The sequence below is a fragment of the Dasypus novemcinctus genome, chromosome 3, assembly GCF_030445035.2.
Source record: "Dasypus novemcinctus isolate mDasNov1 chromosome 3, mDasNov1.1.hap2, whole genome shotgun sequence".
NCBI lineage: Eukaryota > Metazoa > Chordata > Mammalia > Cingulata > Dasypodidae > Dasypus > Dasypus novemcinctus.
In genome coordinates this window covers 115,406,854-115,434,737 of record NC_080675.1, presented here as the reverse complement: position 1 = coordinate 115,434,737, position 27,884 = coordinate 115,406,854, and the positions used below count along the sequence as shown (strand labels likewise).

Here is a 27,884-nt window from a genome sequence, read left to right as displayed (position 1 = left end):
AAGACTTAATATTTTTGAGATGGCAACACTCCCCAAATTTATCTACAGGTTCAATACAATCCCTATCAAAATCCCAGCTGGCTTCTTTGCAGAAATGGACAAGGTGATCCTAAAATTATTATTATTATTATTGAATAAGGAAAATGCTCTAATAATGACTGAAGTGATGAATGCACTGAATGACAAACTATGTGATTATAGCGAATACCATTGATTGTACACTTTGGATGAACAGTATGCTTTATTAATATGTATCAATAAAATTGACTTGTTTAAAAAAAAGTAAATTAAATAGGGAAGAAGATGGGGCTCAACCAATTGGGCTCCCATCCACCATATGGGAGGCTCTGGGTTCGTTTCCCAGGGCCTCCTTGTGAAGGCATGCCCGATGAGAACGGACTGCCTGTGCCCATGGAGAGCTGGCACAGCAAGATGACGCAACAAAGGGAGACAAGCAGACACAGAAGAAAGCACAGCAGATGGACACAGAGAGCAGATAGTAAGGAAGCCACAAGGGGGGGATAAATAAATAAAAATAAAATCTTTAAAAAAAAAAGTAAATTAAATAAATCCTAAAAAAAAAACACTGTCAAGAAAGTGAAAAGACAACCCACAAAATGAAAGAAAATATTTCCAAATCATATATCTGATAAGGATCTAGTATATAGAATATATAAAGAATTCTTACAACTCAACAATAAGGAAAATAGCCCAATGTAAAAACGGGCAAAGGCTTGAATAGAAATTCCTCCAAAGAAGATATAACAATAGTCAACCAGAATATGAAAAGATGCGAAATATCATTAATCGTTAAGAAAAAGCAAATCAAAACCACAATGAGATACCACTTCATGCTCACTAGGATGGCTATGAACAAAAAGATAAACAAGTGTTGGCACAGGTGGGAAAAACTGGAATTCTCATACATTGTTGGTTGATATGTAAAATGGTACAGCCACTGTGGAAAAGTTTACTGTTTCCTCCAAAAAGCTAAACATAAAATTACCATATGACCCAGCAATTGCATTCCGAGGTATATACCTTAAAGATCTGAAAACAGGAAAAGGAACTCTGACATACTTGTATGTCAATGTTCATAGCAGCATTATCCATAATAGCCAAAAGATAGAAACAACCCAAGTATCTGGCAATAGAAGAATGAATAAACAAAATGTGGTTTATCCATAAAATGAAATATTTTTCAGCCATGAAAAGAAATGAAGCTATGATTTATGCTACAACGTGGATGAACCTTGAAAACATTACGCCAAGTGAAAGAGCCAGAAAGAAAAGGCCACATATTATATGGCTCCATTTATGAAATGTCCAGAATAGGTAAATCCCATAGAAAGAGAAAGTAGATTAGTGGTTGCCAGGAGCTGAATGAGAGGGAAATTGGGAGTGACTGCTAATGGGTCCAGGGTTTCTTTGGGGAGAAATAGAAATGTTCTGAAATTGAGTGGTGATGATTGTACAACTTTGTGAATATACAAAAAACTATCAAACTGTAGCCTTTACAATGGTGAATTTTATGTTATGTGAATTATATATTAATTTAAAAATACATGTTTGATGAAAGAAATAAAATATTTGCATAGTCTCAAAGAACCTCCCTCAAAATATTTAGTAATTACAAAGGGAAAGATAGTAAGTTTTCACAAGCGAATCCTTGCAGATACCACCTTAGCCAAAGTGATTAAGGTCAACATCGACAGTAAAACATTAATATCACATATACTCTGATATGATGTGCACTGAGAAGGACATATTTCTATGGTATCCTTCCAAACAAATGTAAAAACTCAGTCCAATCTGAGAAAACATCAGACAAACCCCAACTGAGGAACAGTCTACAAAATAACTTTCCAGCACTATTCAAAAGTGTCAAGGTCATGAAAGACTGAGGAACTGTTAAGAGTTGGAGGGAGGAAGCGGATTTGGCCCAATGGATAGGGTGTCCACCTACCACATGGGAGGGCCTCCTTGACCCATGTGGAGCTAGCCCATGCGCAGTGCTGATGCGCGCAAGGAGTGCCCTGCCACTTAGGGGTGTCCCCTGCGTAGGGAAGCCCCATTGCACAAGGAGTACACCCCATAAGGAGAGCCGACCAGCGCGAAAGGAAGTGCAGCCTGCCTAAGAATGGCACCACACACACAGAGAGCTGACACAACAAGATGATGCAACAAAAAGAAAAAGAGATTCCCAGTGCCGCTGATAAGAATAGAAGTGGTCAGAGAAGAACACACAGCAAATGGACACAGAGGGCAGACAACTGAGGGTGGCGGGGAGAGAAATAAATAAAAAATAAATCTTTAAAAAAAGATTTTGGAGGAGACTGCAGAGACATGACAATTAAATGCTCTGTGGGATTCTGGATTGGATACTGAAACAGAAAAAGAATGTTAGTGGAAAAACTGGTGAAATACTACTAAGTTCTGTATTTTAGTTAATAGTATTGGACCAAGGTTAATTTCTTAATTTAATAAATGGTCTATGATTACATAAGATATTAACATAATGGGAGGGTGGGTGAAAGGCATACGGGAGCTCTCTGTACTATCTGTGCAATTCTTCTGTAAGTACAGAATTACCTAAAATTAACTCTTAAGAAATTTTTTATGAAATGAAAATATTTAATAGAAGGGCTGGAGGATAAAATTTAGAAGTTTTCCAAGTAAGGAGAACAAAATCCTAGACCTGCAGACCAAGACTCATCTGTGATATAACAAAAACCTTCCTTCATTTGAGAAGTAATGACCTTATAAACTACTATTCCTAAAACAAGGTATCACAAAGCCTTTGTTTTATTTCAAAGACATTTAATGTAAGAAAAGAGAACAAAATAAAACATTCTATAAAAAATGTTATATCTTGAAGTTTGTCCTAAGAAAATGTATACTGGGCATTTATGACTGCTGGACCATCTCCAGTGCTGGAGTATTCACTATCTCAGGTTCTAATTCCTTACATCAAACTAAAATCTGCCAAAGAAATCATCTAATCCAGTGGTTCTCAAAGTGCAATTCCAGACCAGTACCATCAATGCCTTTAAGAAACCTGTTAGACATGCAAATTCTATGCCCCACCTCAAAACTTTTGTATCAGAAACTCTGACAATAGGGCCCAGAATCATGTTTATCAACCCCTCCAGGTATAGGTTAGAGTTCAAGAACCACTGATCTAATCCAATCTTCTCATTGTAGAGATGATGTGCCTAAAGAAAGGCACATGTTCCCATAGAAGTAGCATACGTAGATCCCAGGTGCCCAACCCCAGCCAAATGTCCATGTGCTGCCCTGGTGCTGGTTCTCACCTCTGGGGCAATAAAACGTAAATCCAATTCCTATTTCATAATAACAATGCTTCAATTATCATAGCTCCCTATGTTCTATTCATTTTCCATTCCCCTAGTTCCTATATCATTTTCTATTCCCATAGTTTCATCAAGCTGTTGTCATGTGCAATGGTTTCCTCTTGTCCTAAGTAATTACCTGTCACTATGAACAGAGGACAACACTACAGATAGACAGTAGAAGCCAAAGGAATGAGATACCCAGTCCCTTAAACTGATTTTTTTTAAACTTTTTTTTTTTTAGGTATGGCCAGGGATTGATTCCAGGACCTCATATGTGGGAAGCCAGCACTCAACCATTGAGCTACACCAGCTCCCCAAGTGTTTCTAATATATCTTCTCTACTCCATCACTTGTCTCCTTGTATTTTAAGGGAAATATTATTGAACATATCAATGTCATTAATGATGGTTTTCCTACCCTCCCAAGAAGGATCACTCAAATGCCATATGCCCCACAATTAGTCTTCTAATATACATGCAATATGAAGGTAAGATGCCATAAAGAATCTGCAAATCCAAAAATATATGTAATACACTGAGAGGGGAGAAAGGGAAGAAAGTGAAAATTAAGTCACTCTCTCCTTGACACATCAAAACCAAGAGCAAAATTAACTCAAGGAAGTAGTTGGTTAAACATTTTAAAACAATAAAATTTCAATTCAACAATTAGATGACAAAATAATTTGTTTGGGGTAGAGAGACCTTTGATAATCTTAACTTCTTAGAACCTCACATTTTAAAACAATAAGAAAAATTAGAACAAGCAACTAATTAAATTCTTACCAGGCCTGATGTGGTATCTTCATCACTGTCTCCATCCTGACTGCTTTCCATATCAACACTCAGAATCCCTGTATCTGAAGTGCTCTGATGTAGTAGCTTGTTACTTTCAGTATGAACATCTAAAGATTTTTGCAGAGTGGATTCTGCCTTGGAAGTGGTTTCCATTTTTGAAGTTAAAATCCCTCTGCAAGTTTTCTTTACTTCAGTCTTCTTACACAGCACCACTTCATTGTTAGGGTTCTTTTCTAACAGGGACCTGGGGTGCTTAAATTGGTCTAGTTTGTAATTACAGAGTGAAAGAGGGACTAGATAAACCTTAGCTGTTTTTCCTAAAACTGCAGTTTGTATTGGTCTCAGAGATATAGAAGCGATGGTTTGATTTTCTTTATATTCATTCACCTATTCAGGTCAATAAAGGAAAAGAGAATGTTAGAAGCTCTGGTCCTGACTCTTTTTACAGCGTCTCCAAAAGAATCTAATTCCTATTTCATAATGATGACATAAATCCAAACTGATAGTAGCCTGTAAGGAAAACTCTTTTTTCCCTCCAAAATCCAGATACCTTATTCATTTAACAGAATAGAACTACTATCCTAGGAACATTTCTTGCCCATATGAGTTTGCCAGACCAATAATTATGATTACCATTTGTAACTGAGGAGACTACCTCAAATGTCCGAATAACTTTAGAATTGTTTCAACAATGTGACGCTAACAATAACTGCTATAAAAGCAAATGGGAGAGGGGGGAGGAAGAAAGTGAGTCCCCAATCCGATTGTGCCACAATTTCTGGGATAACTGATAAGAACCTTCCTCAACACTGAAGGCCTAGTTTTCTATAAAGGAAAACCGGGGCAGGGATTCTCGTTTATCTTTTGAAGCAACACTCTGAAAAATCCACCAAGCTTAGCGATGCCCCAAGGGAGGGAAATAGTTTTAGAGTGGAGAGGTGCTGGTGCCAGATACCCGTACCTGCCCAGAAGATTTCTCACGAAGATCGAGGCAGAAGAACACCAGAAAGTGTCAACCCCTTTTTCATCCTTACCTGGGGTCGCTGCCCGGGGCCCGCCTTCTCCTCAGCCGCCAACATGTTGCAGCATTTAGGAACTGCTGCCTTCCCGCCAACAGAGAGGCGGGAGGCCGGGGTGGGAGGAGCCTGGCGGCGAGGGGCGGAGTAGGAGAGGCCCCAACCCGGAGCCGGCAACGCCCTGCCAGGCTCAGTTGTCAGCTGGTCTTCCCGGCCTTTAAAAAGGCAGACTTAGATGCCTCACCCCAAGAGTCAAATTCCTTAGGAATGCGATGGGACCGAATCGCCAGTTTTACCTTGAATCCCGGTGACTTTGATGCTGGTGGTGCCAAGTTTTAGTTTTGAAAAACACTGGCGCTTCTGCTGAGGACAAACCACCTGTCTTGCGATGTGAGCCTGAGAAAAACTGAAACGCATTTAGATTCGGTATGGAATGGAGAGAAGGGACATCGAAATCAACATGCAGCCTTTACCTTGGCCCACTGGCTCCTTATAACCCTACCAACAAAAAATTAACCTGTTACCATAGGATCTTCTTCCTACAAAGGGAAGCATTTTGATTTTTTTCCAAAGGCTGATAAATGGTTTAAATTCCACCTTTTGACCATCTTTCTCCCGTTTAACTAAGATCCTAATGATGACTTTAAATGGTCCAAAGGCTGGAGAAGAGTTACAAACCAAATAATTTGTGTATCACAAAATACAAATAACAAGATTTTAGTGCACTATATTTCTTCTAGTCACATCCATATTAAACCTTTTTTTCTTTTCTTTGGTTACCATGAGCCAAAACAATGCCCTCCCATCAGACTTACTCCCTATATAGAGCATAATTTCTTGAGCTGATAAATCCATTAACATAAAATTTTGTCTTTAAGGATCTTTCCGCCCTAGCATCAAACTGCTCCCTTAGTTGGTTATTTTGGTCACCCACTGTTCCTAGCCCAGTTTTATTTCTTTTCCAATTTTAGAACACAGGTGAAATATTTGAGAATTGGTCATATCAACAGCAACTTCAAGGTCCTCCCTAATCTGATAACCACCAAATTTTCATCTTTCTCAGTTACTAGCAGGTAAAACCAAACTTCATACGGTCCCATAGATATACCCTGAAGTCCTTTCTCTCTTCCACCTCATCATTTATAAAATCCTTCTCAGGGAAAATGTGTCCTGACATCCAATTAGTCATTTTTTAATACAACCTAACCAGTAAATTGGGGCCGCTTCTGTCAAGATTCTAGATGTCCTTGAAAACTTCCTAAATAGAAACCAAGCTACATAAGGGTGCCAGTCTTTTAACAATATTCCATACTCTTTACAGAGAGCTAAGCCTGGTTAACACAGCAAGTACTCAATAATTATTTATTTGCTGTTAAGATACTTTCCAGCCAAAAATGTATTTTAATAGGTGGTCTCCAGAAACTTGAAAGAACTTCAAAAGTCTAAAAATTGGAGTTTGGGATTTCAGGCATTTTCCCAGGCGCTTTGGGTATTTTTTCTTTCTTTTTTTTTTGGCCACTGGGCTAAAGCACTACCAGCTGCCATCGTGTGACCTACCTACCACCACACAGGCCACCCCAGCCTCATCAACTAAGCCAGTCAGGTGCATAAGCAGGATTACTATTCCAACATAACTCTTACTCTTCTGAGTTTTCAACAGTCAGGACAAACATTCCTTACTAGCTCAATTCGCACCTTCCTCGCCGCAAAGCCCAGAAGAAACAACTTCCCGCCAGAAGCGGTTTCCAAATCCTGCGAGATGACGCGAAGGCCGCCTAAAAACATGCGCAGTAACAGACTCGATCTTGAACGCGTAGGCTCCCAGACGTCCTCCAACATCCCACAATCCTCTTGTCACACACTTCCGGTTTGTCTAGCCCACAAGTAGAAGGAGTTTCCCTCAGCCCAGGATCCTCGACTGGTGCATCTAGGTGGAAGGTGATTCTGTTGGTTGACGTTCGTGTTCACTGTTTGGAATCACTCAAGTTTCGGGAGTCACCGCCGCTACTTTCAACATGTCGGTCCCAAGCGCACTCATGAAACAACCGCCCATTCAGTCTACGGCTGGGGCCGTTCCCGTTCGCAATGAGAAAGGTATAGTGCTAAGCCACTTTTCAGTCGCACCTCACTCTTCTCACACCAGCATCTTCCCAGCCTCTCTCGTACCGATCATTCCAACCCTGCCGATCCCTAGGACCGTCCTCCAAATTCTTAGAAATTCCCACCCTAAACTCGCACCTGGTCGCGTTGCCTGAAAGAGTGTGTGTGAAATCTACTTGTGTCTGATCTTGTTATCGTGTTCTGCCTGCTTTTACATAAAGCTTCCTCTCCCCCTGGCCTCCACCAGTTCGTTAGGCCAATGTATATTGAATGCCTACTCTCCGCAGGCGCCTCTTTTTTTCTTCATGTCAGTCTGTGTTGCTGTTTTTAAAACTTATTAATCAAAGTTATTTGTCTGTATCCCCTTGCGAGATCATGAGCTCCCAAGCTCCTTGAGGCAGGACCATGTCTTATTCAACTTTTCATCCCTTTCGGTGAACGCAGTACTGTGCTTATTAAATTGTATATAAAGTTGCATGAGACAATATCCCTAATCTTAAGTAACTCACATCTGGTAGATGTAAGACGTGCAAAAAGAGGCACATTCTAAGCAGTGTACAGTCTTCCATACCTGTGGTTTCTGTCATATAGGTATAAACCAAGTGCTGTGGAAGAGTCTGAGTTTTTTCAGTAAGGAGTTTGGGAAATAATGTCAGTTCTTTCATTTTTGTTTTTTAAATATACTGTACCTAGTCACTTGCCTTTTTTTTTTAAACCCAATATGGCTTTTGTATCCTTTGGATACATATAGATCTTCATTTTAACTACGTATGAATTACGTTGTATAACTAAACCATAGCTTATCCTTTACCAAAGGACAATTAGCTTGTGTTGTTTTCCCCATTATAAAAAGTACGACAATCATCTTTCTTAAACTTGGGTATGAGAATTTCTCTAGGGTAGACTCCTGAAAGTTTATCATCAACTTTACTACCTATTGCCAAATTGCTCTTCAAAGTGGATTGAAAGAGAAAAATGATTTTTATTTCCCCATATATTCATCCCCACACTTAGTTTTATCAGATTTTTAAATTTTTACTTAATCTAATTGGTGTGAAATGGTAATCCATTATTTTAAGTTTTATTTCCCTCATTACAAGTGAGACCGGGCTTCTTGTTCGGGTATTTTTCAGCTCTCTGGGTTTTATCATCTATGAATTACCTGTTTCTTTCATTTGCCCATTTTCTATTTGGTTGTATTTTGTGGGGTTTTTTTGTTTTTTTTTTTAAGATTTATTTTATTTATTTCTCTCCCCTTCCCTGCCCCCACCCCCCTCAGTTGTCTGCTGTCTGTGTCCATTTGCTGTGTGTTCTTCTGTGTCCACTTGTATTCTTGTCAGTGGCACCAGGAATCTGTGTATCTTTTTGTTGTGTCATCTTCCTGCATCAGCTCTCCGTGTGTGCGGTGTCATTCCTGGGCAGGCTGCACTTCTTTCGCGTCGGGCAGCTCTCCTTACAGGGCACAATCCTTGCACGTGGGGCTCCCCTATACGGGAGACACCCCTGTGTGGCATGGCACTCCTTGCGCACATCAGCACTGCGCATGGGCCAGCTCAAAACACCGGTCAGGAGGCCCTGGGTTTGAACCTTGGACCTCCTATGTGGTAGGTGGTCGCCCTGTCCATTGGGCCAAATCCGCTTCCCAGTTGTGTTTTTATACATTGCAAATCTGTAACATCTTTTTGTCCTGTTTATTTGGCTTGTCTTTTAACTTTAATTATGGAGTCTTCTGCTTCAGGAACATTTTTGGTTTTAGTGCAAGTGTATTAATATTATGTTTTAAATGGTTTGTGCTTTTTTGTGTGTATTGTTTAAGAAATCCTTTCCTACAATGACATCATAGAAATTCAGATTATAGAGATTTTCTAACATTTAAGTGTTGTACATACAATTCTACAAATAGGCTCTAAGTTAAACTAAGCTTACAGTTTAGTTAGGGAAACATAGAGACCAACAGACTGGAGTAGAGAGGAGCAAAACAAACATATCAGAACTTGGTATATTACAGAAGTAACACGAAATATCTGTGGAATTAGAATGATGCAGAGAACAGTGCGACAACAAACAAAATGTACTGAAATAATACTGTCCCAATGGGACATAAATCACTAAAGATCCTACTTTATGACATTCTCTCCCAGATACAGTAAGATATAATGTTATTTGTCCAACTTATTTTTGTTCCCAATATTTTTCCTTTCAAGCTATTGAAGTTAATATTCAAGAAACACATTTTCTGCCAAATTTTAATATGATATCATCCTCCAAAGAAACAAAGTCCAGAAACTTGTCTTTTTGGCAATATTTATTAGGATTTTGACATGAGACCTGAATTATTATTGAAAGTAAAAATGATATTAAGGACCCAAATCTCTTGAATTTTTTTAAGGTGTTCTCAAGGTTAACATGTACTCTCTGGTAATGAACATTCAGATAAATAAGTTCTATATTATGATCTGTAATATTTCCTATGACTGCAACTTTTTAAAATAAAATTTTCTGGCTGACAAATTTTTAAAAATCCATGAGAATGAATGGGCTATTCAGTCAATGGAATAGGGACAACTGGCTAAGTATATAGTACAACATAAGATTAGATCCCTAACTCACACCACATACAGATAAAATTCCAGATGAATTAAAGACTCAAATATGAAAAACATCTAAACATTTATATCCCTACTGAATTGCAAGCTCCTTAATTTAGAGTCTATTTGTAGAATTGTATACACAACACATAGATGTTTGAAAATCTTTATAATCTGAATATATTGTTTAAATTACTATAACTTTAAATAAGCCTTGCTGTCTGGTACAGAGGGCCCTTTATTTGTCTTCAGAATTGTCTTGGCTCTTTTTGGCCTCCTATTCCACATGATTTTAGAATCAATTTAGAGAATGGAATTGCATTAAAATTGTAGATGTATAGATTAACTCAGGCAGTCATCATCTTCTCATGAACATGATACATTTTTCCACTTCTTACATCTTTTATATCAGTAACTTTTTTTTCTTCCTAAAGACTTTGCACCTCATTTGGTAAATTTTATTCCTACACACTTTATAGATTAGTTGCTTTTATAAATTATAGTTTTAAACTATATTTTCTAATTATATGTAACCAATGTACAGGCAAATTCATTTTTTTATATAGATCTTTAATCCAGCATTCTTTTTTTTTTTTAGGAGGCCCCATGTACCTCATACATGGGAAGCAGGTGTTCATCCACTGAGTTACACTGCTCCCCTAGCATTCTTCTTGAACTCTCTGAGCTTGTCTTATATTTTCTACATAAAGAATCATATGGTTGCAAATTATAGCAGTTTCTTTCTTTTCAATCCTTATACCTTTGTCTCTCTTTTTATCTCTATTATCTCTGGTTTTTTTTTAAGGTTAAACCATCCTTATAGTCCTGGGCTAAATCCTACTCTGTTATGGTGGCTTGAGATTTTCATTTGTCTGTTTTTATACTGCTGGAATAAGTTTGCTATTATGTTATTTAGTATTTTTGTATCTATGTTCTAAAGTGAAATCCACCTAAAGTTTTCCTTTGCACTACCCAGTTTATCCAGGTTATACTCATCTTATAGTATGACTGATTAGTTTTCAGTCTTTTTCTATTCATTGGATCTGTTTGTATTTGTAAAAGAGATCTACTCTTCAGATTTGGTAATACATTGGCTAAAGAAAAAGAAAGCAGAAATAGAAAAGATTAGAAGATTGAGTTATGTGGTAATTTGTTATAAAGGCTACCATGGAAAATTCCAGAGGGAACTAAAAGAATGATTGAGCAGCATTTAAATTTATGTTTCAGTCACTCTTAATATGTGACAGGCAACGCTTATAAATAATTTGCTTAAGGGTATAGTTGAGGAGGAATAGCATGAATTTATGATAGTCACTGTCTGTGTGTTTGGGAAGAATTCGTTTTTATTTTTTATCTGCTCATGTTCTTCCACTTTATTGCGCCCAATATAGGTCTCACTGTCATTAGTGCTGGTAGTCATCAGAATGCTTCCTGGGACTTGGTCTTTGTAGTAAAACACCATTAGATGAATAGATGGTCATCTTCTGTTTAGACTCTGGTATACCAGAAATACACAGCTCCACCTGTAAAGGCCAAGGGTTGAAGGACATTGGGAAAGAGACTACTGAAATATAATCTTTCTCATCCAGGTGAGATTTCAATGGAAAAAGTGAAGGTGAAGCGTTATGTGTCAGGAAAGCGGCCAGACTATGCCCCTATGGAGTCCTCAGATGAAGAGGATGAAGAATTTCAGTTCATTAAGAAAGCCAAAGAACAAGAAGCAGAGCCTGAGGAACAGGAGGAAGATTCATCTAGCGACCCCCGTCTGCGACGTTTGCAGAACCGTATAAGTGAAGATGTGGAAGAGAGGTAATGACTAGGGTTACACTGCCCTGGACCTGAACACCTGCAGGTTATTAACAATAACAAGAGCTAATACTGGAATTGTACTTACAATGTGCCAGGTACTGTTCCAAGTACATTATATTTACTAATTCTTGTAAATTAAAACCTTATAGCACGTAGGTACTGTTATCTCCATTTTACAGATAAGGAAACTGAGGGTACAAAGGGGTTAAGTAAATAATATGACCAAAGTTACACAGCTAATAAATGGCAGCTTCAGAAAACAATAGGTTACCTCTGGCCCAAAATTCCCACTGAAAGATTTTGCATGTTGTCTATTAATTAATACATTGCCTTACAGAGTAGGCCAGAGGTCCTGAACTTCAACAGTTCTCATCATCTTAGGAATTTTTCAGAAAGCCCTAGACCCAAAGAGTCCCTTTATTTAATTAAATAGTTAGAGCCAAATAATAAGTATTTATGTCCTTCAGTTTGTGTCATTGATGTTGCAATTGGATGTATTGTTTTTCAGATTGGCTCGACATAGGAAAATAGTGGAACCTGAAATAGTAGGAGAAAGTGACTCAGAAGTAGAAGGAGATGCTTGGCACATGGAGCGAGAAGACAGCAGTGAAGAAGAAGAGGAAGAAATTGATGATGAGGTATGATACAGAAAAATGGGAAGTTCTTTCTGGGTACAAGGAAAAATCAGAGCCTATGCTCCTGTGTTGAGGCAGTAAAAGCACAAGATTGCTGCTTTGGGCAGAACTCTGATCATGTGCACTATTTATTGGGGACAGATAGAATTGAAAACAGAATGGTGCTAAATTTCATTTACTCATCAGAATTTGTTAGACCTGGTGAGGGAAAAATAAAAAGCCACTTTAGGGTACAGACCATTTGACTGACAGGCTTGGGCATATGACTTGATAGGAAATAGAGCGGCGCCGTGGCATGATGCGTCAACGAGCACAGGAGAGAAAAAATGAAGAGATGGAAGTCATGGAAGTGGAGGATGAGGGGCGTTCTGGGGAGGAGTCAGAATCAGAGTCTGAATATGAAGAATATACAGACAGTGAAGATGAGATGGAGCCTCGCCTGAAGCCAGTCTTCATTCGAAAGTAAGTATCTCACAAGCCAGGCCTGAATCCACAGGATATTTACTACTTTTCTAAAATAGAAGCCTCTTTTCTATCCAATGCTTTTCTGAAATCAGAGCACTAAGTGAAAGTCTTCTGCCCATTATTTTAAGCACAAAATTAAGCTTGATGGGCGCGGACATGGCTCAAGCAGTTGAGCACCAGCTTCCCACATACAAGGTCCTAGGGTCAATCCCCAGCCCCAGTAGTTCAAAAAAAGGAGAGGAAAAAAAAGCTTAAAGAGCAAATTCCTATTCCTCCTCTAATGGCTAGAGATCCTATTATTTACAATCCAACGGCTTCCTTGAGCTGTCCAGGCAATTCTTAAACATGAATGGAATTTTGCTGCTCCAAAGACCTGGGATGACTCTTTTTTTTAAAAAAAAAAGATTTATTTATTTATTTACTTCCCCTCCCCGGGTTGTCTGTTCTCTGTGTCTATTTGCTGCGTCTTGTTTCTTTGTCCGCTTCTGTTGTCTTCCGCAGCACGGGAAGTGTGGGCAGCGCCATTCCTGGGCAGGCTGCACTTTCTTTCGCGCTGGGTGGCTCTCCTTACGGGTACACTCCTTGCGCGTGGGGCTCCCCTACGCGGGGGACACCCTGCGTGGCGTGGCACTCCTTGCGCGCATCAGCAACGCGCATGGGCCAGCTCCACACGGGTCAAGGAGGCCTGGGGTTTGAACCACGGACCTCCCATGTGGTAGGCGGACGCCCTAACCACTGGGCCAAGCCATTGGGCCAAGTCCGCTTCCCTTTTTTTTTTTTTTTTTTTTTTTTTTTATGGCTCTTTGGAAACAGAGCCAAAGATTGTTTGGCTTTGTCTGATTTAGATGGGACTTGACTTAGGAAAACAAGGACCTCTACTCTAAGGCCTTTGGGCAATTAACAGTACCTCTGTGCTGCAGGAAGGACCGAGTAACAGTTCAAGAACGTGAGGCTGAAGCATTGAAACAGAAGGAGTTGGAGCAGGAGGCAAAACGCATGGCTGAGGAAAGACGCAAATACACACTCAAGGTACTGAGAGTGGCTGTGAGAAGAGCTGGGGGCAAGGGCTAGTGTAATTAGGTTTATCTGAGGAGAATAAGGAAGTCCATCTACTGAATTGTTCTCCCTATCCAGATTGTAGAAGAGGAGACCAAAAAAGAGCTGGAAGAGAACAAGCGATCCCTCGCTGCACTAGATGCACTCAATACCGATGATGAAAACGATGAGGAGGAATATGAGGCATGGAAAGTTCGGGAGCTAAAGAGAATCAAGAGAGACAGAGAAGATCGAGAAGCGTGAGTAATAGAATGGACCTAGAGTTCATGCTGCTAATGGGACAGGTTCTGATTAGGATAGGCCTGAGGTTCAACACCTACTCTGAGTTCCACTCTAGCTTTCTTTAGTGTTCCTAGGGCTGGATGAGTTTCTTTTCATAAGATTGTGGCTTAGATGAAATCACAGCAAAGTAAAACACTTTGTTGGTGTTTCTCCCTGATCAAGTGCCAATTAATGCTCCCTTTAGTTTCCTATTAAAATACATAAAAGCTATTCACTATTCCTGTTATCTGTTGCTGTGTAACAACCCAACCCAAAATTAACTGGCTTGGAACAACAGTTTATTATTTCTCACAATTTGGGGTTTGACTGAACAGTTAGTTCTTCTCCTGGTTTTACCTCGGCTTACTTATCCAGGTGTATCCAGCTGGAGGGTTGACTAGGTTAGAAGGTCCAACATGGCCACACTCACATGTCTGGTATTTGGTGCTAGCTATCAGCTAGGATGCCTTGCTTCCCCTGTAGTTGGCAACACTGGCTTCCTTTCATGGCAGTCTCAGGGCAGCAGTCCATGAGGGCAAAGGTGAAAGCTGGCATATTGTGTTGGTTAAAGCAAGTCACAAGCCAACACAGGTTCAAAAGGGAGACAAAATAGACTCCACCTCTGGATGGGAGGAGGAGCAAAGTCACATTGGAAAGGTATACATACTGAAGAATTTGTGGCACTTAAATAATCTACCATATACATTATTTGAACAGAATCATTTCTGAGCTGCATCACTCATGCCTTTAAGTTACCAGGAATGAGAGTACAATCCCTGTTTATAAAGGGAAGCCATCAATAGATAACTCCTCCCTCAGCCTGCAGTTTCTGGTTTTTATCTTGGGCTTCAAGGAGTCCATGTGTATGTGTGCATTTTTCTGGAGAAAAGAAATCTGTGAGCCAAAAAACATTTAAAAAAAGGTCATTGCAGTCCCAATAATGATGGTACTCTTTGGTTTCTGACATGTAAGCACATTTATGATTACTAAATAAATACCAGCAAATATCACAAAGAGTTATTTTAAATTCACTCTGGTTTTTTATAAGCCTATAAGAAGGCTTTTTAGGGAAGAGGAATTAATAATGTTGTAAAATCAAGCAGTAATAGTATGTCCAAACTTCACAAAGGCTAGATTCGACTTTCAGAAGTTGGTCTTCTGAAATACCTGGTCTTGAAAACATAACAAAGACTGCCCCATCTTTTTATTTATTGATCTCCTGATCTTGATTCCTAACAGGCAATGACTAGAATTAAAGAAGATGCTTAAAAGGAGATGTGGGGAGCAGAGGTGTCTCAAGTGATTAGGAGTCCCCACCCCACATGGGAGTCCCTGGGTTCGGTTCTTGGTGCCCCGTAAAAAGAAGACAAGCAGATAGTGAATGCAAACAATGGGAGCAGGAGGGAGCAGAAATAAATCTTTAAGAAAAAAAAGGAGATGGGGGAGTAGGTGTGGGTCAAGTGGTTGAGTACTCACCTCCCACACCGGAGGTCCTGGGTTCAATTCCTAGTTCCTCCTGAAAAAAACAAACAGACAACAAGAAAAACAAGCAAACCAACTTAGGGAAGCCAGTATGGCTCATGGTTGGGCTCTGGCTTCCCAAATGCAAGGTCCCAACGTAGAGAGATAGATTGTGTTATTTTCAGATAATTGGGTCTTTCTGAAGCTGGAACAGTACTAATAGTTTTACTTCCTGGACAGGCTTGAGAAGGAAAAAGCAGAAATTGAACGCATGAGAAACCTGACTGAGGAAGAGAGGCGAGCTGAGCTTCGGGCAAATGGCAAAGTCATTACCAACAAAGCTGTTAAGGGCAAATATAAATTCCTACAGAAGTATTATCACCGGGGTGCTTTCTTCATGGTAAGAAGTGAAAAGGGAATCTGAAAGTAGAACAGTAGAAAACTCAAAAGCTTTGAATTGTGTCCCACCTTCCCATCCCCACAGTGACCCCACCCCCAAAGATAAACTGGTCCTAGGGATGATATTTCTACTTGCCAGTGGAAAGTTTTCTAATCTGTGTTTTGCCTCTGAAGAATGTAAACCCAATAGAGAAAAGCACTGACAAGAACATTGTAAAAGTAACAGCTTGACCCCACTCTCAAAAGGAGGAAATTATGAAATAGAAGAATTGAGGAACTGGAGACAGAGTGATCCATATAAATATGAATTAGGTCTCCCAAATCAGTTTCATGTCTGTATTTCATAGCCAAGTAAGAAGTTTTGGAATGTGAAAACCAAGCTCTGCAAATAGTTTTACATTAACTCAGATTTGGGTGGCAGGGGTTTAGTTCATTCCATTCTGAGCTGACAGAAAATGACTAAGGCTAAATAGGCAAAAGAATGATTAGTTATCTAACCATTGTATGGAATGCTGCCATCTTTATTCTTTATATAAAGACCAAGGTCAAAATAGCAGTCTGTTAACTGTAAAGTGACATGGCTTTATTCCAAATTATATGGATTCACATCAGTGATACAGCAATATTAGGAAAGGGAATGGGATGGGGATAATTGATTGCATTTAATACTCTGATAGCATGTGGTTTGTTAAATTGGTTCCTAATGTTTAAAGAGGTTTGTATCAAAAACTAAACTAGCTTTTTTCAAGTGCTATATATTAAACCTAATATAACCACCTTTAGGAAATTCTTCCCTTATCTATAGATACTAACAACTCAGAAATATCAGTAAGGATTTTCTTAATTCCCTCCAAAATCGGTTTCATTCTATCTGATCAGCAAGAAATCTTTTGGTAACTTTGTAACGTTTTAGTCCATGTGGTTTTCTTGGTTGGAAACAGTAGAGCCTGTGAACCTATTTCTTATCCTGCTTCAAAATCAAAGTGTTCTTATTTCAGCAGCTTAAGCAAGTTTCTTAGAAAAGCAGTGCATTGCTAAGATATGAGGAAAATTTACATGAAGTCTTTTTATGCACATTCTCAAATATTTGGACAAGAATTACATATCAAGAAGAATGAAGTTAAAATGGCTTATGTGGATTAAATGAGGGACTCTTAGGTCGTAAGTAGGAGAAAAGTCACTATCACAGAAATTTATTGTCCTATTTTTTAACTGGGCCTTCCTTTAGCTAAAGGGAAAAGAATACTCGAAAAGCATGTTTGGTTAAAGGACTCAGCTCTTCGATGAAGCCTTCCTTAACCAAAACAGTGCTGTTTTTTAATTCCCTCAGCACGTATGTTTATAATCTGTACCATAACAATATGGTTTTATTAATATGTTTGAAACTGTTCTCTATAGTTATTTTATATTTCATTGAGTAAATACCATTTTGAGCATTTATGTGTAAGTACCAGTGTAGTACTGCTAGAGGATACGTAATCCTTACCTTCAGCAGACTTACAATCTAGAAGTGGGGCTAAGGCAGGTATACACTATTAATATATGAAAGAATAAAAAACACTGGATTCTGAAGGAGATGTTGTATTTGGTAAAAGATTGAAAGGGATGACATAAAGGAGATAACATTTAATATAGAATTTTTTACATTCAGTGATAGGAAGACATTTCTGGTGAAGGAACCAGCAGGAGTGGAGGCAGAAAGTATCAGATGTAAAAGGAAGTTGCAAAGAAAGCTAAAAACATAGGTTAAAGCCAAAGAGTATTTGGCCTTGACTACTAGACAAAGGAGTTATGCTTATTTAATAAAATAGAGAACCACTGAAAGTTTTTGAGTAACAGATATAGAGTTCTGTTTTCAAAACATTAATCCAGCAGCAGTGTGTAAGATTGACTATAGGGAAAAACTAGAATGAGAATTTACAAAACATGGCAACTAATTGAATGTGCACAGAGACTACGCAAATTTTAAATCTATGTAGTTGATAGAATGTTGGTCCTATTAATAGAAAAAGTTAAATCAGGAGGAGAGGCTTATTTGGAAAGGCAGGGGAAATGATTTGCATTTTTAGATGTGTTTGAAATGCCATTAGACTATCCAAGTTAAGGTATAGAAAATTCAGGTGCACATCCAGTGCACAGAGAACATACCCAACCTTCAGAAAATGTCTACACTTAGGAAAGACAAAGACAACACAACAAAGGGAAAAAGTGTCATTCCTCCTCAACTAATGTAAACTTTTGAGAATAGCTTCAATACTTCCTGCTTTCATTGTATCCTTCATAGTAGAATCTAATAAATTTGGGGTTTGAATATATGGAAAATAAAATCATAAGACTGATAAGATTCTTTTCTACAGGATGAGGATGAAGAAGTATATAAAAGAGATTTTAGTGCACCTACTCTGGAGGATCACTTCAACAAAACCATTCTTCCCAAAGTCATGCAGGTATGGGGGACTTTAATAACATGGGAGGGAGAAGTAAAGTATTGAAGACAAGGGCTTAGTATGTTTGGTGATGTAACGCATCATCCATCATCCCTCAGGTCAAGAACTTCGGTCGCTCTGGCCGTACGAAATACACCCATCTTGTGGATCAAGACACTACCTCCTTCGACTCAGCATGGGGTCAAGAGAGTGCTCAGAACACAAAGTTCTTTAAACAAAAGGCAGCTGGGGTCAGAGATGTATTTGAGCGGCCATCTGCTAAGAAGAGGAAAACTACCTAGGACTCAGCTACTTCTTCCAACTGTGGGACACAAGGGGAAGTCTCAGCACCTGGTCTTTGATTTGGTTTTACCATTATTTACATGGTCCCCATATCCAGACTGTTGGACCTACTGCCAAAATTGGTACACCAGGCAATCCAGCCTTTGAATGTGCTTTGTGAGGTTTGGACTCATGCTGAGAAACCTACAGAAAGTACTATCCAGGTAGGATTAGTGGCTGAGATATCTTATGTTTCATCACTGCTATGGCTTCCCATACTTACTTAGGACTGTTGAGTTTCTTTTTCCAGCCCCTTAGCTTTGGGCATGTAAGTAGAAAATGCATTACTTTCTGCCTTAGGGTTAAAAGTAATAGACCAGGATTCTAAGTTCATTGAAAACCTGTTTTACATTTGAGTCTAGGTGAACCTATTTTTTGATATATTTGCGTGTGTCAAGAAATAAAAGAATCACATACTGACATTTTTTTAACATACTAGAAATGTGCAGGAGACTGTTAAATAAAGAACAGGGAATTATTGGACAGAGGCTCTATCACATTTTGATCATCCCTTTTGATCTCAGAGACTCAAGATGCCAGACTGGGTTTATTCTATAATAGTGCCCAGATTTATTCCATGAACACATACAGGTGTGTTTGGTTGTTCCTGCTCCCTAAACTTTAGCTGTACATGCAACAAAGTTTGGCCCATGAAATGGGGAACCCAGATTATTGAATCCAAGGTAAAAGGACCTACCAGTATCATCTTAGCCCAGTTATCTAGGAGAGCACAAAGGCTCAGCAGACTGCAATGTAGTGGCATCATGCTTGAGCTCAATTCAAGTCAATGACTTTTTTCTATTTAGTATATACTATAGGGGAGCTAGTGTAGCTCAGTGGTTGAGTGCCAGCTTCCCACATAAAAGGTTATGGGTTCAATCCCCAGCCCCAGTACCAAAAAACATATATTATCTATTTATTGTATAACCACTGTGCACACAGCAGAGCACTAGTAGCTATAGGGGGTCATATAACCCATAGAAAGGCTTTCTCAACTACTTAAAAAAATGAGAAGACTGAGGTCTTTTCACATCCTTTAAATGTCCTACTAGGAGAATCACTCATAAAGCCATTAATGACCTCAAAAATTGAATAATTACTATAATAAAACAAGCACATAAAGATGAATATAAATACAGGCCACTGTTAATGTGCTTCATTTGCGGGGTGGGGAACAGCAGGAGACAGGATACACTCTGAAGTTTTATCACAGAGCCAAAATAATAAGGCATTGAAATTCTTTTGGAAAAGCGTATATAGCATATAGCTACCATTTGAGTGTCTACCTGAGGCAGGTACTAACTAGACTAAGCACCTTACATTCACCAGCTCATCAGTCCCTACACCCTCAAGGTATGCATCATTTTACAGTTGAGGCAACAAGCTCAGCAAGGGTGACTTGGCCAAAGTTGACTTTCAGAGTGAAACTGTTTTCTCTCCAGGATAGAAAATAGAATATAAGGTATGTGTTATGGTTCAGGATTGATATGATAAATCTATTCCATAAATCAAAATCTATCGTAAGTTAATTCCATGTAAGGCCTCTTGCCCCTCACTTGTAAGTTTGGAAATAACCTTTGATATTGTTCTTAACCATGTTCACACCCAAGGTATCTAACTCAAAGTGGCCTGTAAACTGGATTGGTGACTTAAATTTGCATATAGGTGCTAGCCTTTCAGCTATTCATAAGTTACCCTGGAGACACATAGCATGGGATATAGTGATCTTGCTGAGACTCTAAACCTTGAGTACTGCTCTGAGTCAGATGAATGAGCAGGGCTTACCACCTGGTGCATGCATCTGAACATGAGGTACTCTTCTACACTGATCCTTCATGTAGGTTCATTAAAGGGTACAGGTAGGGAAGAGGGGGAGGAAAGGGACACTTATATTCAGTTATACTTCAACAAAGATTTCCCACAACAAAAAAATCCAATATACCATGTACTTGATCCAAGATAAAACTGCAAAAGAAAAATAAGTCTTTATTGCAATAAATTAATCTAATGAGCATGTCTGACAAAGCACAAATCAGTTGGTCAGGGCAATAAGAGCCTCTACTACATTGCCCATGTGCTCCCGCAAGCTCCGCTCTGCTGCTGCTCTTGAGATCTCCATCTCTGTCATCTGCAAGAAAAGAATCAGTCGTGTTACCTAGGACTCCTGGCAGCAATAACAGTGCCACCAAATATGCTGACTCCACGTTTTTTAATATATAATTTTAAAAAATAGAATGTTTACTGATACATACTAATAAAGGACACAATCCATCCAAAGTGTACAATCAGTGGTATTTGGTATAATCACAGTTGTGCACTGATCACTTCAATCATGGCTCTCACATCTTTTGAAAATATCTGAATATGCATGTGTACATATAAATGTACATGCATAAATTGACTTATATGGAATAAATTTAAATATTTATTTAATTGTATTATTCTGTCATTAGATGGTAAACTCCTTGAGGGCAGGGGGCCAGACTCCCCTTTTTCCCAGGATATCTCCGGACTCTAATTAAAGTTTAAGGAAACAAAATTTTTTTTATGTTTTAAAAAGTAATATATATTTATGCATGAAAAAAACGCTTAGAAGGAAATATACTGAAATGTTTAAGAGCTGTAATCTCTCAATAATGGACGGTTTTGTTTTCTTCTAGGAAACAAAATTTTTTAAAATAGGGGGAAATGGAGGGTTCAGTTAAAAATTCAAATTAAGCAAAGCAACTTCTCCTACATCTTCACTAGTTAGGCATTAATACTCACTATCAGCTCCAGATCTTCCTTCTTGATTGTGACTTTTGCCAGTTCCTTCTCCCTACAAATATTTGTGTATATTAGTCTTGATTTTCTTCACATAAATTCCCAGAAGGGATCATTCCCAGCTGGGTATTGCAAATAAATGATTCTTGGTAAATATTTGTTGAACGAAGATATAAACTGACTCCCACCCCCTCATCTGATATTCCTGTCCCTTCCTCTGAGTCTTTACAGCAGGCAGCAAGTGTTGCCCAGAGACCTTTCCTTCCACTAACAAAACAGTAAAGCTGTAAATCTTTTGAAGAACGGTATAAAGGTGTAAGATTATTTTTGTCTGGGGAAAAGGTAGGGCTTACTGCTTGTAGAAGACTTACCGCTCCTGTTTGGCTTTCTGCTCCCGGGACCGTCGGTCTCCAATCACTGACATGGCCTATGGGGAAAACTGGTCTTGGTTAACTGCCACAATCTCTGCTACTCGCAATTTTCAGTGATCAAAAAAGTCAATACCAGGTGGGCCATGTATGTACTCGTGATGACAAGTGTATCAAGGAAGCAAGGACTATAATTTACTGAATTCTGTGCGCCTGCGGTCCACTTTAAGATCAATCTCCACCAAGTTCCTCTTCGCTAAACGACGGGCTCCCAGGGCAGCCGTTTCGCTCGGCTCACCCTCTTGCCTGCTCCCGCCAACGAGAAAAAAACCAATCCTGCAACCGTGGCTTCTAATTGCAGCCTCAGGGAACACCCCCCCCCCCCTCCAACCCGCCCGGCCAACCTCACCGTCTCCAAATTGGAACTCTGAATCTCCTTTTCTTCCGCATAGTCCGTAACCCGCTCCAGGTCCGCCGCACCGCTATCATGTTTCCGTGGCTTCTCTGGAGGCCGCTCAGGGCCGCTGGTCTCAGTCTCCAACTCCAGCTCCACATCCCCCTCGGTCGCCATCTTGATCCCACCACGCAGCCGCACGGGCCCCGCCCCGTCTGACGATGACTTCCGATAATAGCCTCCCAGCTTCCGCCCCGTAAGGAGGAGGCGGGGCTGACCCTGGGCCATGCCTTCCTTACGCTTCGGCTTTAGAAGCTTACGTGAGAAAAGCGGCTCGCTTCTCAGTCTTCCCTTAGGGCTTGTACAGTTACAAATTTCTGCAAGACCTCCCAGACCTAATCCTGTCACCATTCCAGGCCCTACTGGCCGCGTACTTCCACAGAAGGTCCTAACTAACATCCTTACCTCTTCCACTTCACTAGGAACATTCCCTACAGATCCACACCCCAACGAATCCTGTTCAACCTGAAAGGATGATGTCTAATCCCAAACCAATTAAGAATGCTAATCCATGGGGGGCCAGATATGCAAACTGCTCCTTAATCTGGGGGAAACAACCTGACTAGCCCAAGAGATGAGACCCTTGGGGAGAAAAATGATTTTCTCATTTATGACTAGCCCCAGCAAAGCAGCAGTCCGATGGGCTGAGGGCAAAAGAAAAGCTGCTACTTTCTCATCTACCTTCCATCTGGTGGACCTAGGCCTCATCTGGGACAAGAATGGTGGATGCAAAGGCTGTCACAGACCCCAGCACCTCCCCCACCTTGGCACAGCAGTACAGAGGAGTCAGTAATGTCATAGTGGATCCCTCCTTCTACCAGGTGAGAGAGCACTTGGGCAGATAGGTTTAAAAGCTCCCTTCAGGAAGGGAAAATAGGAAGGGAAAGGTGGCTGGAGCTGAGGAGGAAACTGCAGGGAAGCCAATTAAGATGCTAGGCTTTCCTTTTCCCTCTCTCTCTCCCCCTTATTCCCAAGCCACAGACTTTTGGGCTAGGGAAAAGTATAAGTCTGGTGTGATTTAGACTTTTAGGAAGGTCTGCTCAACCCTGTAGGTAAGCTCTTGGGATAAAAGCCTACTAATTATCAGTGGAAGACTGATAAACTGTAGGTAAGCTCTTGGGATGAAAGCCTACTAGTTATCAGTGGAAGACAATCTTGAACCAGTCTGTCTGTCTTCTGCGTAAGAGGAGGGAAGAAAAGGGGAAATTTTCAAATTTACCTCATGGGTTAACCTCACACACACATTGAATCTTTCCTGAGCAAATCACCCTGCTGCCCTTTATCTGTTCTACCCCCAGGTGTCATGCTGTAGCCTTGCTCCCTACTGCCCCTCTAGGAGGCCCCCTCTCAGAGTCCGCTTGTAGCCAGTTGTTCTACTTCTTTCTGCATGTGGGGGTCTCAGCAGTCTGCTGCCTCCTGTTGTCAAGGACAGTAGTTGAAAGGGTCTTGGGCAAGGCACAAGGGGTAAGTGTGAAAGGGTTAGTTTGGATGTGGGGAAGGATAAAAGAAAACCTGAGATAGACTGCTTAGGATGGGAGGGGAGACAAATGAGTGGACATAGTATCAAGTAGTTACCTCTCCATGCCTTCCACTTGCCCTTGTCCTGCCATTTCTCACACCCTCCCTCCCTCTAGATCCAGATACCCTCTGGGCTGTGTGCCCACCTACTTGGCTAATCTGACTGCCCAGTGCTGAGTGGCTCTGGGGCTGTGTATCAAGTATGTGCAGGAACCGTCACCTTCCACCTGCTGCAGGCTGTATTGCTAGTCCACCTCAACTCCCCCACCAGCCCATGCGCACAGCTGCATAATAAGTTTGTGTGTACTTTCTTGGTAAAAGGGAATACAGGAGGGAACTAGATATAATCAGGGTAGGGGAAATTCAGGGATGCAGTAATAGCATTGTGAAAGGACAGAAAACTTGGGTTTAAGTCTGATTCCTTTGTACTTGCTGTATGATCATGAGCCAGACACTTACCCTCTTTGATCATCTATCTATAAAACAGAGATAACGGTGGAGTTATTATATGCAAACCTTTTGTAAATTGTAAAACATTGCCCAGTTATTATTTTTATATGTGTTAGAATAAATTTGGAATAGGCTGCAGTGGGCCTGTTCCTAGCCCTCTCTCACTTAAAGACCAGTTTGTCCTTTCCTATACTTAGCTGTTAACTTCTCTGCACTCTTTTCTGCTATTTTTTTGTATTCTCCTTTGCCTTCGCCCATTAGAGACTGTTCACTCTGATTATTCTCTCTCCCTAACCACCTTCTGACTCCTCAAGCTGCTGTTCCTGCTAAGTCTCTATGCTGTTACCTTCTATATCCCTGATGAGCATCTCTTCCCAGGTACTCTCCATCTCACACCCTTATCAGCAGGAACAGCTAAGAGGTTGCTTAAGTCAAGAAGAGGAAAGGAAGAGTACTAGAAATAAGGATGTGACCAGCTATATTTTCCTACTGTGCCTATCTTGCAGCCTGCCATCTGTGGAGGCTTCACTTTCATCCTGCTGCAGTTGGTGCTTATCATAGCCTTTGCCCATTCCTGGAATAAAAACTGGTAAGGGACACATAACACTAAGTGCGCTTCCTGGGGAGGTCTGTCTGGCATTACTTCCAGTAGAGTAGTCCCAGAGCTTCCCACTGAGCAACACCAAAAAGTTCAGGAATATGATCTCTCTATGGGCCAGGCTGGATGGATAGTCACACCAATTTTCTGGGAGAAAGGTAATAGTCAATAATAGGCAAAAAAAAAAAACCTGCATTCTAAGCCACTGCCTACCTCTCAACCTCAGGCAGAAAGGTGCTGCCCAAGACTGCAGCTGGTTCCTGGCAGTGCTGCTGACACCCTGGGCTTTTACGCCATAGCAGATGTGGGAACTGTGCTCCTCTTCCACTACTACACACATCCAGCTGGCTGCCTGCTCAACAATTTGCTTAGTCTGCACCTTTGCTTCTGTGGTCTCCTCTCCTTCCTCTCCATTGCCCTCTGCATTTGCTCAGTGGGTACATGCCCACATTATATATTTTGGTGACTTTTAGTATTGCAAATTTCATTAGCCTCCTTAATCTCAACCCAAATATCTGGGAAATGAAACTGCTTTGCCCAAGGGGTGGGGATGCAGAAGTGGAAATTACTCCCCTATAAATTAAAGCAATGATACCCATTCTCCCCAGAGCAACCCCGCTCTGGCCTTCTATAAGCCTGTCGTCAGCTGCTTTATCATGTATCTGACCTTCTCTGCACTGTCCAGCCATCCTCCAGAAAGGTAAGGCCTTGGGACTCTTGGTGTTATTTTTTTTGTTCCTGCTAAATACCCAGCTCCTTGTTTTTACCACTCTTCACTTCTATTGCCCCTTATCGGTAATCCTTAAGGACAGAATCACATGCTGTGCTTGCCTGGCCTGAGTAACATGGGACACCAGACACCAACCTGGCAGTGTTGAGTGCCAGCATCAAGTATGCTTGTGTGCTTTTTTCCTGGTGTGTAAAGGTATCAAAGGATACCCAAAGCAACAGGGATGGTCTGAATTCTGTGACCATGGTTTATTTACACTATAAACTTTAAAGCAAGACTAGAGTGAGGAAAGCTCTCTGTGAAAAGGGACAATTACTAAGAATAGCACATTGTCAAATGATCTGAATGAGGTAAGAAGGGCAAGGGGAGAAACAACCTGATAACAAAAAATATGTGCCAAGATTTAGGGCCCTCACATGAAAAGATTTCTAAGTCTCTGCAAGCTGTGAATAAATCTTTGAAGAAAGGGCCTCAAGGAGCAGTCAGTACCCTCTTGAGACCAGCTGACAGTAAATGCCCCCATGCAATCCTTCCTACTATTTGACTGGACCTAGCTTGAGTACTGTCTCCTCTTTTTGCAGTAATGAGGCTTCCTATCTGGCTGAAGTATCTGGACCATTGTGGATCTTCAAGATTTATAGCTACGAGTTCCAGGTGAGGATGGAGACCTCAGCATCCCCAAGGCCCCCCCTCCCAATACACAGACAGACACACACACACATCCTACCAACCTCTACCCAGAATGCTCAGATTCTAGCTGCTATTACCTTTTATTGAGTACCCACAACGTGCTAGGCACTGTGCTATAGATACTTTACATTCATAATCTCATTTAATTTAATCCTCACAACAACCCTGTGAGGTAGGTATTTGCTCCATTTCACAAATGGAGAAACTGAGGCACAGAAGATTAAACATTTTACCAAAGGTCCCAAGCTGGAATTTGAACCCAGGTGCGCCTCCACTTTTACACCAGACTCAACTTTTCAAAGAAAGGTAGTTTCCTAGATTACCACCCTCATGTTCTTTACAGCCATTCCAAAACATGCTGCCTTCTGTTTTTTGGAGAAGCCTGTGCTCTGTTTCTGCTGCCCCGTAACAGTGGAGCCAGAGGAAGGTGGGTATCAAGTGAGGATCCGTAAGAAATAGTAGATCTCTGCAGAGTGCCAAAGAGCCCTCAAGAGCCTCCAGGAAAGAAGCTGGGGGAGGAGGGAAGAGGTGTTTCAGCAGCACTGCTACCAGCAGCCCTTCCCCTTCTCTTCAGGGCTAAGGGGTGGAGCTGCCAGACCAGCTGACCAAGAGACCCCTCCAGCTCCTCCAGTGCAAGCCCAGCATTTTCCTTACAGCTATTCTGCCTTCCACTTTGTCTTCTTCCTTGCATCACTCTACATCATGGTTACCCTTACCAACTGGTTCAAGTAGAATGGAGGTGGGCCTAAAACACCCTCCTAAAAACTTAGCTATTTTAAGGAAAGAGCAATTCAAGGGTACTAAGGGTTCTAAGGAGATAAATGAGTCTAGGAACCAAAACTGCTTTGGATGGGGATATAAGACAAGTCTAAAAGCTGAGGTGTTACATATACTTTGCTTCCACAGCTATGAGGGTGCAGAACTGGAGAACACTTTTTCCAGGGGTAGCTGGACTACCTTCTGGGTCAAGGTTGCCTCATGCTGGGCCTGTGTTCTCCTCTATATGGGGTTGCTACTGACACCCCTCTATTGGTCCCCCACCCAGAGATCCTAGATCTCTTCTATCTTCAGGCAACGCTGCCATTGCATCAGTATCCCCAGATAACCAAATAGCCTCCAGTCCTCATACATTTAACAAGCTGGAGTTCCCTGAGGTGTCCCTAGTCTTGGCTCAGAGGAGCTGTCCAGCCCAGACCATCACCTCAAGGACACAATAGTTACCTCTCTTTAGGCTGAAGTCAGTACTATGTCTGAATTGGAAGAAGTGGTCATACACCCTAATGCCCTGGTAGCCTATCTGATTCACTGGAGCTCCCATTATGTCTTCATCCCAGCTCAACAGCCTAACTCCCAAGCCAGCAGTCTAGGAACCCAGCAGACAGTATGGCCCTTTCCTGGCTCTTGAGCTAGAGGTGGGGGCAAGGGAAGACCAACAGGGACTGAAGACTTGACTCAATCCTTGGAGATAAAAAGGAAAAAAAGCAGTTCAACCCTAGGCACAGGAATATAAGAAGTCCAGAACCAAAGAACAAACCAGGGCACAGGAAGAAAGGAACACAGGGGTTACCCCAGTTTCAATCCTAAAGTCAAGGAAGTGGGAAGACA

At 40.8% G+C, this 27,884-nt stretch overlaps 4 protein-coding genes across 10 annotated transcripts in view; 2 read left to right on the top strand and 2 right to left on the bottom strand.

The window, feature by feature from the left end:
* Positions 1-7,010, bottom strand: part of WDR76 (WD repeat domain 76) — a 49,815-nt gene extending 42,805 nt beyond the window's left edge. Inside the window, exons 1-3 of one of the 7 annotated variants that reach the window (XM_071214166.1) lie at positions 6,847-7,010; positions 5,463-5,562; positions 4,139-4,537 (exon numbers count right to left, since the gene is read on the bottom strand). In XM_071214166.1, the coding sequence (XP_071070267.1) occupies positions 4,139-4,303 (165 nt within the window). In that variant the 5' untranslated portion in view covers positions 4,304-4,537; positions 5,463-5,562; positions 6,847-7,010. Of the gene's footprint in view, positions 1-4,138; positions 4,538-5,184; positions 5,573-6,846 lie in introns of all 7 variants that reach the window. The other 6 variants (XM_071214165.1, XM_058294086.2, XM_004466750.3 and 3 more) reach the window with 6 other exon arrangements.
* A 9-nt stretch (positions 7,011-7,019) lies between these two features.
* MFAP1 (microfibril associated protein 1) lies at positions 7,020-21,625 on the top strand. The gene is made up of 9 exons (XM_004466748.3): positions 7,020-7,260; positions 11,444-11,663; positions 12,172-12,301; positions 12,573-12,760; positions 13,684-13,792; positions 13,898-14,058; positions 15,782-15,941; positions 18,298-18,387; positions 18,486-21,625. Exons 1-9 carry the CDS (start codon positions 7,182-7,184, stop codon positions 18,666-18,668), a joined length of 1,320 nt encoding a protein of 439 aa, XP_004466805.1. The 5' UTR covers positions 7,020-7,181; the 3' UTR covers positions 18,669-21,625.
* HYPK (huntingtin interacting protein K) lies at positions 20,675-26,328 on the bottom strand. The gene is made up of 4 exons (XM_004466746.5): positions 22,249-26,328; positions 21,843-21,898; positions 21,475-21,526; positions 20,675-20,836 (listed from the first exon to the last, which is right to left on the bottom strand). The coding sequence occupies exons 1-4, from the start codon at positions 22,690-22,692 to the stop codon at positions 20,741-20,743; spliced, it is 648 nt and encodes a 215-aa protein (XP_004466803.1). The 5' UTR covers positions 22,693-26,328; the 3' UTR covers positions 20,675-20,740.
* SERINC4 (serine incorporator 4) lies at positions 23,013-27,425 on the top strand. The gene is given in 17 exon segments (XM_071212449.1): positions 23,013-23,130; positions 23,269-23,293; positions 23,630-23,635; positions 23,637-23,757; positions 23,928-24,111; positions 24,565-24,652; positions 24,770-24,850; positions 25,086-25,132; positions 25,135-25,296; positions 25,468-25,495; positions 25,497-25,579; positions 25,667-25,705; positions 25,708-25,774; positions 26,171-26,243; positions 26,658-26,706; positions 26,854-27,007; positions 27,186-27,425. Coding segments are annotated over 17 exon segments (1,473 nt in total). The 3' UTR covers positions 27,334-27,425.
* Positions 27,426-27,884: the final 459 nt, after the last annotated feature.